General features: G+C 43.9%; 1 protein-coding gene across 1 annotated transcript in view; it reads right to left on the bottom strand.

Moving 5' to 3' along the window:
• The window catches only part of cntrob (centrobin, centrosomal BRCA2 interacting protein), a 37,644-nt gene that overhangs the window by 10,456 nt on the left and 9,995 nt on the right, over positions 1 to 17,193 (bottom strand). Inside the window, exons 5-16 of the mRNA XM_024406639.2 lie at positions 16,459 to 16,525; positions 16,205 to 16,334; positions 15,807 to 15,923; positions 13,920 to 14,036; positions 13,602 to 13,700; positions 13,311 to 13,514; positions 12,852 to 13,019; positions 12,629 to 12,735; positions 6,878 to 6,982; positions 6,618 to 6,759; positions 6,193 to 6,367; positions 5,494 to 5,694 (exon numbers count right to left, since the gene is read on the bottom strand). Coding sequence (XP_024262407.1) covers positions 5,494 to 5,694; positions 6,193 to 6,367; positions 6,618 to 6,759; positions 6,878 to 6,982; positions 12,629 to 12,735; positions 12,852 to 13,019; positions 13,311 to 13,514; positions 13,602 to 13,700; positions 13,920 to 14,036; positions 15,807 to 15,923; positions 16,205 to 16,334; positions 16,459 to 16,525 — 1,632 coding nt within the window. The remainder of the gene's footprint in view (positions 1 to 5,493; positions 5,695 to 6,192; positions 6,368 to 6,617; positions 6,760 to 6,877; positions 6,983 to 12,628; positions 12,736 to 12,851; positions 13,020 to 13,310; positions 13,515 to 13,601; positions 13,701 to 13,919; positions 14,037 to 15,806; positions 15,924 to 16,204; positions 16,335 to 16,458; positions 16,526 to 17,193) is intronic.

The raw sequence follows: 17,193 nt of genomic DNA, 5'->3' as shown, positions 1-17,193 counted from the left end.
AGTAGCAGGGGAATTTAATGCAGGGAAACTTAAATCAATTTAACCAAATGTATATCAGCATGTTAAATGTGCAACCAGAGGGGAAAGTAAAACTCTGGACCACCTTTACTCCACACAGAGACGCATACAAAGCTCTCCCACCATTTGGCAAATATGACCATAATTCTATCCTCCTGATTCCAGCTTACAAGCAAAAATTAAAGCAGGAAGCACCAATGACTAGATCAATAAAAAAGTGGTCAGATGAGGCAGATGCTAAGCTACAGGACTATTTTGCTAGCACAGACTGGAATATGTTCCAGGATTCCTCCGATGGCATTGAGGAGTACACCACATCAGTCATTGGCTTCATCAATAAGTGCATCGATGACGTCGTCCCCACAGTGACCGTACATACAGTGGGGCAAAAAAGTATTTTGTCAGCCACCAATTGTGCAAGTTCTCCCACTTAAAAAGATGAGGCCTGTACATTTTCATCATAGGTACACTTCAACTATGACAGACAAAATGAGAAAAAAAAATCCAGAAAATCACATTGTAGGATTTTTAATGAATTTATTTGCAAATTATGGTGGAAAATAAGTCAATAACAAAAGTTTATCTCAATACTTTGTTTTATACCCTTTGTTGGCAATGACAGAGGTCAAACGTTTTCTGTAAGTCTTCACAAGATTTTCACACACTGTTGCTGGTATTTTGGCCCAGTCCTCCATGCAGATCTCCTCTAGAGCAGTGATGTTTTGGGGCTGTTGCTGGGCAACACGGACTTTCAACTCCCTCCAAAGATTTTCTATGGGGTTGAGATCTGGAGACTGGCTAGGCCACTCCAGGACCATGAAATGCTTCTTACGAAGCCACTCCTTTGTTGCCCGGCGGTGTGTTTGGGATCATTGTCATGCTGAAAGACCCAGCCACGTTTCATCTTCAATGCCCTTGCTGATGGAAGGAGGTTTACACTCAAAATCTCACGATACATGGCCACATTCATTCTTTCCTTTACACGGATCAGTCGTCCTGGTCCCTTTGCAGAAAAACAGCCCCAAAGCATGATGTTTCCACCCCCATGATACACCGTAGGTATGGTGTTCTTTGGCTGCAACTCAGCATTCTTTGTCCTCCAAACACGACGAGTTGAGTTTTTACCAAAAAGTTATATTTTGGTTTCATCTGACCATATGACAATCTCGCAATCTTCTTCTGGATCATCCAAATGCTCTCTAGCAAACTTCAGACGGGCCTGGACATGTACTGGCTTAAGCAGGGGGACACGTCTGGCACTGCAGGATTTGAGTCCCTGGCGGCATAGTGTGTTACTGATGGTAGGCTTTGTTACTTTGGTCCCAGCTCTCTGCAGGTCATTCACTAGGTCCCCCCGTGTGGTTCTGGGATTTTTGCTCACCGTTCTTGTGATCATTTTGACCCCACGGGGTGAGATCTTGCGTGGAGCCCCAGATCGAGGGAGATTATCAGTGGTCTTGTATGTCTTCCATTTCCTAATAATTGCTCCCACAGTTGATTTCTTCAAACCAAGCTGCTTACCTATTGCAGATTCAGTCTTCCCAGCCTGGTGCAGGTCTACAATTTTGTTTCTGGTGTCCTTTGACAGATCTTTGGTCTTGGCCATAGTGGAGTTTGGAGTGTGACTGTTTGAGGTTGTGGACAGGTGTCTTTTAGACTGATAACAAGTTCAAACAGGTGCCATTAATACAGGTAACGAGTGGAGGACAGAGGAGCCTCTTAAAGAAGAAGTTACAGGTCTGTGAGAGCCAGAAATCTTGCTTGTTTGTAGGTGACCAAATACTTATTTTCCACCATAATTTGCAAATAAATTCATTAAAAATCCTACAATGTGATTTTCTGGATTTTTTTTCTCATTTTGTCTGTCATAGTTCAACTGTACCTATGATGAAAGTTACAGGCCTCATCTTTTTTAATTGGGAGAACTTGCACAATTGGTGGCTGACTAAATCATTTTTTGCCCCACTGTACATACCCCAACCAGAAGCCATGGATTACAGGCAACATCCACACAGAGCTAAAGGCTAGAGCTGCCGCTTTCAAGGCATGGGACTCTAACCCGGAAGCTTATAACAAATCCCGCTATGCCCTCCGACGAACTGTCAATACAGGACTAAGATCGAATCATTCTATGATGCTCGTCGGATGTGGCATTAGACTACAAAAGGGAAGCATAGCCGAGAGTTGCTCAGTGACACAAACCTACCAGACAAGATAAAATACTTCTATGCTCTCACATGCATGAGAGCATCAGCTGTTCCGGAAGACTGTGTGATCACGCTCTCTGCAGCGGATGTAAGACCTTTAGACAGGTCACCATTCACAAGGTCACAGGGCCAGACGGATTATCAGGACATGTACTGGAGGCATGCGCTGACCAACTGGCAAGTGTCTTCACTGACATATACAACCACTCCCTGTCCAAGTCTTTAATACCAACATGTTTTAACCTCCCTGCGCACGGAACCCGGTAGCGGGCTGAAATTCCACAACATACGGTGATCGCTACATAAATAGTCATTAAACATTCATGAAAATACAAGTGTCTCACATGTATCGAAAGCCTAGAATCTTGCTAATCCAACTGCGTTGTCAGATTTAAAAAAGGATTTACTGCGAAAGAATACGATGCGATTGTCTGAGGATAGAGCTCCATAAAAAAAAACTATTTCAACCAGCACGTAACAGGCGTAACAAAATCACAAACTGCATTAAAATTAATCGTTTACCTTTGACGATCTTCGTCTGTTTACAATCCCAATGCTCATTGTTACACAATGAATGATCTTTTGTTTGATAAAATCCGTTTTTATAGCCTAACACGAAACATTTTGTGAACAGCTTGTGTCGTGAATTCCGTCTCATTCCATTTTCGACGACACATTCCAGGGTAAATACCCACACAAAACGTGACTTTTCCAGTCATGTTTGGTTTCATTGCAATCAACTGGTTTGTTTTTAACACAACCAAATCTGATGGGCCATTTCGCGGGATGTATTGACTGAAAGAAACCGATTTGAAGACAACAAGTAATGACATCACTGTACACCAATGATATGACCACTGTTTCGTTGATTGACTGTATTTTAACCCAATGACCACTGATCGTCTTGAAATCTAGCTGGGTAGATAGCCAATGAGCGGAGGTAAACGGCAATATGCAATGGTCATGTGTTGGAAGACCAACCCATGTAGTAAACTCAGGCGTAAAGAGAGTCAATCGCTATTGAAGTTTTATACCGGAAGGAGCTACGCATATTACGCACAGCATTGTTTGGTAAACGCGCAGATTCAGCTGTTTATACACTGCTCAAAAAAAATAAAGGGAACACTTAAACACAATGTAACTCCAAGTCAATCACACTTCTGTGAAATCAAACTGTCCACTTAGGAAGCAACACTGATTGACAATAAATTTCACATGCTGTTGTGCAAATGGAATAGACAACAGGTGGAAATTATAGGCAATTAGCAAGACACCCCCAATAAAGGAGTGGTTCTGCAGGTGGGGACCACAAACCACTTCTCAGTTCCTATGCTTCCTGGCTGATGTTTTGGTCACTTTTGAATGCTGGCGGTGCTTTCACTCTAGTGGTAGCATGAGACGGAGTCTTACAACCCACACAAGTGGCTCAGGTAGTGCAGCTCATCCAGGATGGCACATCAATGTGAGCTGTGGCAAGAAGGTTTGCTTTGTGTGTCAGCGTAGTGTCCAGAGCATGGAGGCGCTACCAGGAGACAGGCCAGTACATCAGGAGACGTGGAGGAGGCCGTAGGAGGGCAACAACCCAGCAGCAGGACCGCTACCTCCGCCTTTGTGCAAGGAGGAGCAGGAGGAGCACTGCCAGAGCCCTGCAAAATGACCTCCAGCAGGCCACAAATGTGCATGTGTCTGCTCAAACGGTCAGAAACAGACTCCATGAGGGTGGTATATGAGGGCCCGACGTCCACATGTGGGGGTTGTGCTTACAGCCCAACACCGTGCAGGACGTTTGGCATTTGCCAGAGAACACCAAGATTGGCAAATTCGCCACGGGCGCCCTGTGCTCTTCACAGATGAAAGCAGGTTCACACTGAGCACGTGACAGACGTGACAGAGTCTGGCGACGCCGTGGAGAACGTTCTGCTGCCTGCAACATCCTCCAGCATGACCGGTTTGGCGGTGGGTCAGTCATGGTGTGGGGTGGCATTTCTTTGGGGGGCCGCACAGCCCTCCAAGTGCTCGCCAGAGGAAGCATGTGGCCAATTACATTTGATTTCACCCTGGTCACACCCAGGGCAGCATTATCGTATATTTAGCTCAGGTTGCAGAAGAGACAATTGTGTTAGTGTGTGTGTGTCATTGTGTGTTAGTGTATATTTGGCTCTGGTAGCAGAAGGACAAGGGCAGACAAAATTGTGATAGTGTGTGTTAAGTTTGTATTAGTGTGTGTAAGAGTGTGTTGGCATTACTGTATATATTTTGGGCTCTGGTGGCAGGATTCAGGGAGACTGCATAAATCCAATTCCGACATTAACAGATTAGAGGTGAGATGACAATTAGGCTACTGCACAGTCATGTCACATACACTCGAATGTGTGAGTGCAATTACCTACCAGTGGAGGCTGCTGAGGGGAGGACGGCTCATAATAAAGGCTGGAACGGAGCAAATGGAACGGCATCAAACACGTGGAAATCATGTGTTTGATGTGTTGAATGTGTTGAATACCTATAATACCTATATATATTACCACGAGCCCGTCCTTCCCAATTAAGGTGCCACCAACCTCCTGTGATACCGACACAATATACATACACACCTGAGTTCTTGTCAGGTTGGTAGTTTCTGGCTGTGTGTGTGTGGTTGGTTCTTCTATCCTTGTAGGGACCGAAAATTCCCAAAGGTTCCCGCATGGAAAATTCTCCCTCGTGGGGACATTTCCCACGTCCCCATGAGGACAAATGCTATTTTAAACTCAGTGGTTAGGTTTAGGGTTAAAATTAGGGTTAGGATTACAATGAGGGTTAGGGGTAAGAGAATTTAGGCTGTGGGTTACAGGTTAGGGTAAATGAGATTTTGAATATAAATTCATTTTATGTCCCCACGAGGATAGAAGAACAAAACATGCAAGTGTGTAACCGATCGGGGGGGGTGTGATAGTTAAAATAAAAGGATACTATTTTTGACAATATATCGTATTGTATGGACTATAATCGCAATATTATTTTTTGCGCTAGTTGGCTGTACTTGCACCAAAACTCCAGTATTTTTCCTTCATAGCCTGTTCTCCATCTTTTTAAATAGGGAGACAATTTGTTTTCAGCACTTTTATTTCGATGACTGATCAAAACTTGTTTTCTCTCTTTTGCCCCTGAGCAGCAGACATATGATGAGCAATAAGATTGGAACAACGAATATCGTATCGTGAGGTGCCTAGCAATTCCCAGCCCTTACCGTCATGTTGGTGGTTTCTAGCTGGACGTGTGTGGGTACCTGTCATGTTGGTGGTGTCTAGTTGTGGCTCCAGAAGGTTGAAGGAGAGTGTGTGGTTCAGCACGCTGAGGTTTCCACTCCCTTCTCTTCCTGCCCCTCTCTCCCAACTTCTCTCTCTTCCCTCTGTTATCGCTCTTGCTTCACCCTCTCCACTTAATTCACCTCTCTCTCTGGAGAGTCGGAGGACCACTGCTTGAGCGTCTGGTGAAACAAATATAATAATAACTATACTAACAAAAATATAATAACAATAACAATAGAGAAAACACTTCTCTCAACAAAGACACTGCAGGACTCTACAGTGCAATCATTATACACGCTTTTGGGCCGGTGCAAACCATATTGATGTTACATGAGCACATTTGCAAAATAATTTTGGAGCTTAGAAATGGCAAAATAAAAGTGACTGACAAAAAAAGATGGCAATGGGGGCTTGTGGATTTGCCTCCATTTACCTTGAAAGTTAATGTTTGATTTGAATGTAGTCTCAGACAGACATCAACACCGTATTCTTGGGAATAGAGAATCAGTGCTTGATCTCTGGCATGATCTCTGGCACCGTTTGAAGGTTTGAGAAGCTAGCGCTTTCAGGATTGAGTGGTCCAATCAGTGAGTTTAAGCAGAGTGTTTTAAAACATAAGGTCTAATCAGTGAGTTTAAGCAGTGCGGTTTAAAACATAAAATGTTCCTATTGATTACCTTGTGCCAAGTGAGCAACTTCCTCCCCCTCCTGCTCTCTCTGCACCATGTGCGTGTCAGCTGCCGCTCTGTACTGTACTGTAATGTGTGAACTAGATGATGGTTCCTGTAGTAGATGTTGGTTCATCCAGTCTTTGGGCTCGTCCCACAGCGAAGGAAGAGAAGACCCTTCTGCCTGCAAAACAAACACACACAGGTACCTCTGCTGGCTGGCTCAGAAGGCCTTGACCATTGAAAAAAGGATGATAGCACATCAACTACACCACAAGCCTAATTCAAGAGTCCCATAAGTATAGTTTTTGGCATGCTACACAGAACCAACATTTGCAGAGGCAGAAAGCAAAAGTGCAAGTCAGTATCTCTCTTAACAGGAGGCGACAGAAATGATCTGTGTAGAAACACTGTTTGAGTGTGAGTATATGTACCTGTGTGCTGAGCAGTCTCAGTGCTTCTGTCCAATGGGAGCGTAGTAAACTCTGCAGTCTGCTCACAAGCTCCTCTCTCTGCCCTTCGAGCCTCCTCCTGCTCTCCTCCAACAAAACAGACTGCTGCTTGGAGTGGGCCAGCCTGAGACACACACACACACACAAAATGGGCAGAAACCACTACGAGTGCAAAAACCAACCTGGTGTGATAAACTTTCCGTGTGTGTGTGTGTGTGTGTGTGTGTGTGTGTGTGTGTTACCTGGTCTGGTAGTCCTGGGTGAGTGTCAGTATGTGCTGCTGGTGTTGCTGTAACTGGGAGGAAAGTTCTCTCTCATGGCGAGCACTCAGATCCAGCAGCTGATTCCTGAAAACACACGTCAAACACTGTGGAAGTGTGTGGGTTCAAGTTTCAATGTCACATGCACAAGTACAGTGAAATGCCTTTCTTGCAAACTAAAAACCCAACAATCAATAACAATGAAATACTATAAACATACTATAAACATACTACAACACACGAGAAAGAAGAAGTATGGAGAACACAACAAGTAAGTAAATAAGCGTACTATATACAGGGTCAGTTCCAAAAGCATATTTACAATGTGCAGGGATATTGGAGTGATGGAGGTAGATATGTATAGGGGTAAGGTGACTAGGCAACAGGATATAAGACAACAGAGTAGCAAGCAGCTTGTATGTGAGTGGGTGTGCGTATTTGTGTAGTCACTATTAATGTACAGTGCCTTGCGAAAGTATTCGGCCCCCTTGAACTTTGCGACCTTTTGCCACATTTCAGGCTTCAAACATAAAGATATAAAACTGTATTTTTTTGTGAAGAATCAACAACAAGTGGGACACAATCATGAAGTGGAACGACATTTATTGGATATTTCAAACTTTTTTAACAAATCAAAAACTGAAAAATTGGGCGTGCAAAATTATTCAGCCCCCTTAAGTTAATACATTGTAGCGCCACCTTTTGCTGCGATTACAGCTGTAAGTCACTTGGGGTATGTCTCTATCAGTTTTGCACATCGAGAGACTGACATTTTTTCCCATTCCTCCTGGCAAAACAGCTCGAGCTCAGTGATGTTGGATGGAGAGCATTTGTGAACAGCAGTTTTCAGTTCTTTCCACAGATTCTCGATTGGATTCAGGTCTAGACTTTGACTTGGCCATTCTAACACCTGGATATGTTTATTTTTGAACCATTCCATTGTAGATTTTGCTTTATGTTTTGGATCATTGTCTTGTTGGAAGACAAATCTCTGTCCCAGTCTCAGGTCTTTTGCAGACTCCATCAGGTTTTCTTCCAGAATGGTCCTGTATTTGGCTCCATCCATCTTCCCATCAATTTTAACCATCTTCCCTGTCCCTGCTGAAGAAAAGCAGGCCCAAACCATGATGCTTTCACCACCATGTTTGACAGTGGGGATGTTGTGTTCAGGGTGATGAGCTGTGTTGCTTTTACGGCAAACATAACGTTTTGCATTGTTGCCAAAAAGTTCAATTTTGGTTTCATCTGACCAGAGCACCTTCTTCCACATGTTTGGTGTGTCTCCCAGGTGGCTTGTGGCAAACTTTAAACGACACTTTTTATGGATATCTTTAAGAAATGGCTTTCTTCTTGCCACTCTTCCATAAAGGCCAGATTTGTGCAATATACGACTGATTGTTGTCCTATGGACAGAGTCTCCCACCTCAGCTGTAGATCTCTGCAGTTCATCCAGAGTGATCATGGGCCTCTTGGCTGCATCTCTGATCAGTCTTCTCCTTGTATGAGCTGAAAGTTTAGAGGGACGGCCAGGTCTTGGTAGATTTGCAGTGGTCTGATAGTCCTTCCATTTCAATATTATCGCTTGCACAGTGCTCCTTGGGATGTTTAAAGCTTGGGAAATCTCTTTGTATCCAAATCCGGCTTTAAACTTCTTCACAACAGTTTCTCGGACCTGCCTGGTGTGTTCCTTGTTCTTCATGATGCTCTCTGCGCTTTTAACGGACCTCTGAGACTATCACAGTGCAGGTGCATTTATACGGAGACTTGATTACACACAGGTGGATTGTATTTATCATCATTAGTCATTTAGGTCAACATTGGATCATTCAGAGATCCTCACTGAACTTCTGGAGAGAGTTTGCTGCACTGAAAGTAAAGGGGCTGAATAATTTTGCACGCCCAATTTTTCAGTTTTTGATTTGTTAAAAAAGTTTGAAATATCCAATAAATGTCGTTCCACTTCATGATTGTGTCCCACTTGTTGTTGATTCTTCACAAAAAAATACAGTTTTATATCTTTATGTTTGAAGCCTGAAATGTGGCAAAAGGTCGCAAAGTTCAAGGGGGCCGAATACTTTCGCAAGGCACTGTATGTGCATATTATGTGTGAGATGATGGAGTGAGTGTGTAGGGCGCACAGTAACATCCAAGATGGCATAGCAGTTCAGACGTATTTTGTCCTCGTCTTGTCGTGTCCCGTAATAATTTTGATCTATTCAGATAGCAGCCGATAAGACAGCTAACGGTTAGCGGGCCGCAGGTGGGCGTTCAGGTAACGTCGCGACGGAGGAGCCAGCCGGATAACTCCTTCGGGTAGATAACATCGGCAGTCCAGTTGTGAAGGCCCGGTGGGGCTCCGCATAGGCAGTAAAACGGGTCCGGATAGGTGATTGTAGCCCAGGAGTGATTGATGGAACTCTTCAGCTGGCTAGCCCCGGAATAATTGATGTTTGCTCCGGAATCGACGAAAGCCGATAGTCACACGGATAGCAGCTAGCTAGCTGTGAGATCCAGGTATGAATGTCCAGAGTTAGCGGTTGAAATCCAGGGACATGGAGAGAAAAATTGGTCCGGTATGTTCCGTTCCGAGCCGCGCTGCGCCGTACAAAACTGGCGATAGATTTTCGAGCTAAAGGATAGCTGATGACCACAAACCGTGGTTAGCTGAATACTAACGATTAGCCAGTAAAGAAGCTAACTAGCTTCTGATTAGCTTCTGGATTAGCTCCTGGCTAGTTTCTGGCTAGCTTCTGGCTAGTTTCTGGCTAGCTTCTTGGAGGATTACAGATTTGAGGTAAATAATACTTTTTTTATGAATATAAATTGGTGAGGTGGGTTGCAGGAGAGTGTTTTGAAGATGAGTTTTTGGAAAATTTAAAAAAATATTTATAAAAAGGTATGTGAAAAAGGTTGTGTGTATATATATATATACACATTTACAGTGCCTTGCGAAAGTATTCGGCCCCCTTGAACTTTGCGACCTTTTGCCACATTTCAGGCTTCAAACATAAAGATATAAAACTGTATTTTTTTGTGAAGAATCAACAACAAGTGGGACACAATCATGAAGTGGAACGACATTTATTGGATATTTCAAACTTTTTTAACAAATCAAAAACAAATCAAAAACTGAAAAATTGGGCGTGCCAAATTATGTGTGTGTAATCAAGTCTCCGTATAAATGCACCTGCACAGGCAGTTAGAAAAAATAAGGCTAGCTTTTTCAAGCAGAAATTTGCTTCCTGCAACACTAACTCAAAAAAGTTCTGAGACACTGTAAAGTCCATGGAGAATAAGAACACCTCCTCCCAGCTGCCCACTGCACTGAAGATAGGAAACACTGTCACCACTGATAAATCCACCATAATTGAGAATTTCAATAAGCATTTTTCTACGGCTGGCCATGCTTTCCACCCGGCTACTCCTACCCCGGTCAACAGCACTGCACCCCCCACAGCAACTCGGCCAAGCCTTCCCCATTTCTCCTTCTCCCAAATCCATTCAGCTGATGTTCTGAAAGAGCTGCAAAATCTGGACCCCTACAAATCAGCCGGGCTAGACAATCTGGACCCTTTCTTTCTAAAATTATCTGCCGAAATTGTTGCCACCCCTATTACTAGCCTGTTCAACCTCTCTTTCGTGTCTTCTGAAATTCCCAAAGATTGGAAAGCAGCTGCGGTCATCCCCCTCTTCAAAGGGGGGAACACTCTTGACCCAAACTGCTACAGACCTATATCTATCCTACCATGCCTTTCTAAGGTCTTCGAAAGCCAAGTCAACAAACAGATTACCGACCATTTCGAATCTCACCATACCTTCTCTGCTATGCAATCTGGTTTCAGAGCTGGTCATGGGTGCACCTCAGCCACGCTCAAGGTCCTAAACGATATCTTAACCGCCATCGATAAGAAACATTACTGTGCAGTCGTATTCATTGATCTGGCCAAGGCTTTCGACTCTGTCAATCACCACATCCTCATCGGCAGACTCGACAGCCTTGGTTTCTCAAATGATTGCCTCGCCTGGTTCACCAACTACTTCTCTGATAGAGTTCAGTGTGTCAAATCGGAGGGTCTGCTGTCCGGACCTCTGGCAGTCTCTATGGGGGTGCCACAGGGTTCAATTCTTGGACCGACACTCTTCTCTGTATACATCAATGAGGTCGCTCTTGCTGCTGGTGAGTCTCTGATCCACCTCTACGCAGATGTGACCATTCTGTATACTTCTGGCCCTTCTTTGGACACTGTGTTAACAACCCTCCAGGCAAGCTTCAATGCCACACAACTCTCCTTCTGTGGCCTCCAATTGCTCTTAAATGCAAGTAAAACCAAATGCATGCTCTTCAACCGATCACTACCTGCACCTGCTCGCCTGTCCAACATCACTATTCTGGACGGCTCTCACTTAGAATACGTGGACAACTACAAATACTTAGGTGTCTGGTTAGACTGTAAACTCTCCTTCCAGACCCATACCAAACATCTCCAATCCAAAGTTAAATCTAGAATTGGCTTCCTATTTCGCAACAAAGCATCCTTCACTCATGCTGCCAAACATACCCTTGTAAAACTGACCATCTTACCAATCCTAGACTTTGGCGATGTCATTTACAAAATAGCCTCCAATACCCTACTCAACAAATTGGATGCAGTCTATCACAGTGCAATCCGTTTTGTCACCAAAGCCCCATAAACTACTGCGACCTGTACGCTCTCGTTGGCTGGCCCTCGCTTCATACTCGTCGCCAAACCCACTGGCTCCATGTCATCTACAAGACCCTGCTAGGTAAAGTCCCCCCTTATCTCAGCTCGCTGGTCACCATAGCATCTCCCACCTGTAGCACACGCTCCAGCAGGTATATCTCTCTAGTCACCCCCAAAACCAATTCTTTCTTTGGCCGCCTCTCCTTCCAGTTCTCTGCTGCCAATGACTGGAACAAACTACAAAAATCTCTGAAACTGGAAACACTTATCTCCCTCACTAACTTTAAGCACCAACTGTCAAAGCAGCTCACAGATTACTGCACCTGTACATAGCCCACCTATAATTTTGCCCAAACAACTACCTCTTTCCCTACTGTATTTATTTTATTTATTTATTTATTTTGCTCCTTTGCACCCCATTATTTTTATTTCTACTTTGCACATTCTTCCACTGCAAATCAACCATTCCAGTGTTTTACTTGCTATATTGTATTTACTTTGCCACCATGGCCTTTTTTTGCCTTTACCTCCCTTATCTCACCTCATTTGCTCACATCGTATATAGACTTGTTTATACTGTATTATTGACTGTATGCTTGTTTTACTCCATGTGTAACTGTGTCGTTGTATGTGTTGAACTGCTTTGCTTTATCTTGGCCAGGTCGCAATTGTAAATGAGAACTTGTTCTAAACTAGCCTACCTGATTAAATAAAGGTGAAAATAAATAAATAAATAAAGCCTGTAACAGAGGTGGTTAGCTTGTCAATGTTTTCGGCACAGTCTCAAAACATATTCCAATCAGCATTAGCAAAGCAGTCCTGAGGCATAATCTCTGTTTCTGGTGACCATTTATCAATGGAGCAAGTCACGGGTACTTCCTGTTTTAGTTTCTGCTTGTAAACAGTTAGCAGGAGTACAGAGTCATGATCTGTTTTGCCAAATGGCAGACGAGAGGGCCTTGTATGCTTGCTTGTGGGTAAAATAACTGTGGTCTAGGACTTTATCACCCCTAGTGGCGTTTGTGTTTACCTGTGCTGTTCTTTCAGGGCAATGTGTTCCTGCTGTGAAGCTGACAGTCTCTCAGTCTCCTGTTTCAGCTTTACTTCCAACTGAGAATGCTGGGCTTCAAATCGGGCCTACACACACCCACACGCGCACACAAATTTTGTAAACAAACCCCCAGACCCCCAAATTTGTAAACAACACCCCCAGAGTCATAAGATCTTGTAAACACAGACAAATAGATATGTACCTGTTCCAGAGCCCAGTCCATGCGCTCTGTGTCCCACTCTCTCCGCGCCTCCAGTTTCTCCTCCTCCAGCTGTAGCAGTCTCCCCCTCATTTTGGCCAACTCTCCCCTCACCTCCTCCAACACCTGTCTTACCTCCAACAAATGCTGCTCCTCTCGCTGCTTGCACTCCTACAAACAAACACATGCACATACACACACAGGATGGTGTCAATTTAGAATGAACTCCAATTCAAGATGCTTTGAGTTATTTAAAGGACATTGATTCCATTAGGTACACTTCATGCACAATTTTTAAAAAACACTTCATAAATGGAAATGCTAGTTAGAGACTGCTGTTAATTGCTAAATAAGAGCTGCTTTCAAGGCTTCCGTTTGTGGCAAACATGTTACTTAGTAACAATTTCAGTTGAATGATTTAAACGGACATTCCAAAATGTTGGACAGGAGAGACAAACCCACCCTCTCCTCTTGCAATTGATTGGCTAGCTGGACTGTCTGGTCCTCCAGCGATCTTCTCTCATTGGCTGTTTGCTCCTGGAGGCAGGTCAGAGCAGTCTGGGCTTCCTGGGCATGTAGATGCAGCCCGTCTCGCTCCACACACAAGAGCTCACACTCACGCCTACAATCACACAGAGACCCTTCCAACTCCACCAGCCGCAGCTCCTACACACACACACACACACACACACACACACACATAGCTGTAAATGATAGTTCGAGAGAATGTGACTGTGTGTGTGAGTTACTCACCAGCTGTCTGTTGGTTCTCTGTAGTTCCTCAGTGTGTTTCTGCTCTTGCTCCAGGGCCTCGGCAACCTGAGCCAGAGACTGCTCTAATTGACCAAGGGTCTGGAAAACACACATGCACGCACACACTCGTAGCGACATTTGTGAATCCTATGTATATGTGATAACAACAGCCAATGACAGTCGCGCCACTTGGTTTGGTATAAAGATGTGGGATGGTGGTGTGGAAATGTAACCACTGTCAAATTCAAACAGAGCTATGGATGCAAGGCAGCAACATGTTAAATCTTTGTAAGCACATAAATACTGTGTTTGTGCTACCTCTTGCTGCTTTGTATGTAGTCTCTCCGCCAGCTCCTTCTCTTGCTGTAGTCTCTTCACTCCCTCACTCTTCTCCTGCTCATGTTTCCTCCAGCCTTCAACCACCTTAGCCAGGGTCTGCTAGATAGACACACACAGGTTATTAGTAATATATGGTGACAGCTCCACCCTTGGCCTCTGATATTTTCATCATATACAGTATGAGTCAAAAGTTTGGACACACCTACTCATTTGTATTTCTATTTATTGGGGATCCACATTAGCTGCTGCCTATTCTTCCTGGGGTCCAAACACACCAAAGCACCCACATTACATATAAAACAAAATATAAAACAGTGAACTATATTTGTACTGAATGAGCTAAAGATAAAACCCTACACCACCGCATATCCACAACAGAACATTTTCAATACCACCATACAACATCAATGTGTGCATAAGCATGTTTTTGTACCTGTGTCTCTCATTCAAGGGTATTTCTTTATTTGTACTATTTTCTTCATTGAAGAATAACAGTGAAGACATCAAAATGATTAAATAACACACATGGAATCACGTAGCAACCAGAAAAGTGTTAAACAAATCAAAATATGTTAAAAGTTAATTTGTGGAATTTCTTTCCTGAATGCATTTGAGCCATCAGTTGTGTTGTGACAAGGGAGGGGTGGTATACAGAAGATAGCCCTATTTGGTAAAAGACCAAGTCCATATTATGGCAAGAACAGCTCAAATCAGCAAAGAGAAACGACAGTCCATCATTAACTTTAAAACATGAAGGTCAGTCAAAACGGAAAATGTCAGTAACTTTTAAAGTTTATTCAAGTGCAGACGCAAAAACCATCAAGCGCTAGGATTAAACTGGCTCTCATGAAGACCACCACAGGAAAGGAAGACCCAGAGTTAGACCCAGAGTTAGACCCAGAGTTAGACCCAGAGTTACCTCTGCTGCAGAGGATAAGTTCATTAGAGTTAACTGCACCTCAGATTGCAGCCCGTCACAGAGTTCAAGTAACAGACACATCTCAACATCGACTGTTCAGAGAAGACTGCGAGAATCAATGGATATTAAACGGGTGAAAATCTGTCCTTTGGTCTGATGAGTCTAATTAGTAGATTTCTGGTTCCAACCGCCATGTCTTTGTGAGATGCAGAGTAAGTGGACAGATGATCTCTGCATGTGTGGTTCTCACGTGAAGCATGGAGGTGATGTGATGGTACTTTTCTGGTGACACTGTCTGTGATTTATTATATTTATTTAGGCAAACTTAACCAGCATGGCTACCACAGCGATACACCATCCCATCTGGTGTGCACTTAGTGGGACTACCATTTGTTGTTCAACAGGACAATGACCCAAAACACACCTCCAGGCTGTGTAAGCGCTATTTGACCAAGAAGGAGAGTGATGGAGTGCTGCATCAGATGACCTGGCCTTCACAATCACCCGACCTCAACCCAATTGAAATGATTTGGGATGAGTGGGACCGCAGCGTGAAGGAAAAGCAGCCAACAAGTGCTCAGCATGTGGGAACTCCTACATTTCAGTTGAAGCTGGTTGAGAGAATGCCAAGAGTGTGCAAAGTTGTCATCAAGGCAAAGGGTGGGTATTTTGAAGAACCGAAAATCTAAAATATATTTTGATTTGTTTAACACTATTTTGGTTACTACATGATTCCATATGTGTTATTTCACAGTTTAGATATCTTCAATATTATTCTACAATGTAGAAAATAGTACAAATAAAGAAAAATTCTTGAAAGAGTAGGTGTGTCCAAACTTTTGACAGGTACTGTAGATCCTAAAGATTTGCATGTGTGTGGGAGAGAGCTAGAGAGAGAGAAACATAGAGAGAGCAAGAGTGTGTATGAGTGTAAGGTGTGTCCACACCTTATCCAGCTGCTCGATCATGACGTCCTTCTTCCGGTCAGCTGACAAAGCGAGAGCCAATCTTTGCTGCAGCTCCAGAGCCTTACTCTGCAAAACCAGCACGTGCCGCTCACACTGCTAGAGACACACTTAACGTCACAAACCTGCAGCCCCTGCACGTCACACTGCTCCTGACTAGGGTTGTCCCGATACCAATATTGGGATAGTGGTACCGTGACAACCCTACTACAGACGCAGTTACACACCAGGCAGCACCTGCCCCACACACACACATCTGCCCCTCATACTGGCACATAGAGAGGGGTTAGAGACTGACCAGGCTAAAGCAGGGCTGATCCTCAGGAATTGGAAGGTATTGGGGCCAAAGATCATATCAGGATCAGTGTTCATGTGTTTACCTTGCGGCTGGTCCTCTCCCTGTCTAGGCTCTCCCTAAGGACAGTGGCTTCCGGGGAGGAGAAGACACCATCAGAACGTAGACGAGAAGAATAACGCGGGAACAACTCCTCTAAACCTCCTACCCCACCACTGGAGAAGAGAATAAGAAAAGTGCAATTTGTTTTACATTTAGTCAAATACGTACCGCCTACATAGCTATTAGAGAACACACAAACGTATCAAAATCTAAAATAGAGAAGGTGTATAGTGTTACCCGAGTAGCTGTGAGGTGCTGTCACTGTTAAATGACTGGTTGGGACTCTCTGTAACACTGCTGCCTCCTGCAGGACAATAGAGGGAATACCATATTGGTAAAGTTTGTGTGTGTGTGTTTGTGACAGTGGCGTGTCTGTCTGTCTCCTTTTTCTTCAGTGTGTGTAATCCATTCCCTGAATCCCAAATACAAATCAGCCCCTACCCCCTAGGCACAGATCTAAGAGGATTGGATAGGTGTAAGCAATATGGTGGTGGTTCCACCTAGGGTTGGGTGATGTCAACCTCTGTCCTATCGTGATTATGTTCCCATAAAACATTGTTATATACGATGCAATCACCCCCCCAAAAAGTGTGCTAAAACTACAGTTGTGCTATAGCGCAAAATAAAATGCAACTGGACGTATCATGGCGAAAGATAACGTTGTTGAAAGCCCGAGCTGAGGCTAAATGCAGGCAATGGCAAATATTTTCTAATATTCCTTTCTTGTGGAGGAGCAGAAAAGGTTTGTGTGTGGCGCACACATGATGCAGCAGTGACCGATGAGGAACGGGCTGTCTTATCATAGTGAGCTAGGTTATAGGCCTACAGGCTGGGTAGAAGCGGTCTAGTCGTCAGAACTGGATAATAATATTGTTTGTTCCATCTTTCATAAAGCTTTGTTCCATCTTTCATAAAGCTGTAATTGAGAATACACTACGCCTAGTCTATGAACTTTCATTCTTGTTATTTTTG

The sequence above is a fragment of the Oncorhynchus tshawytscha genome, linkage group LG34 (assembly GCF_018296145.1).
Source record: "Oncorhynchus tshawytscha isolate Ot180627B linkage group LG34, Otsh_v2.0, whole genome shotgun sequence".
NCBI lineage: Eukaryota > Metazoa > Chordata > Actinopteri > Salmoniformes > Salmonidae > Oncorhynchus > Oncorhynchus tshawytscha.
Note: the sequence above shows the minus strand (reverse complement) of the source record. Positions and strands in the feature narration are given on the sequence as shown.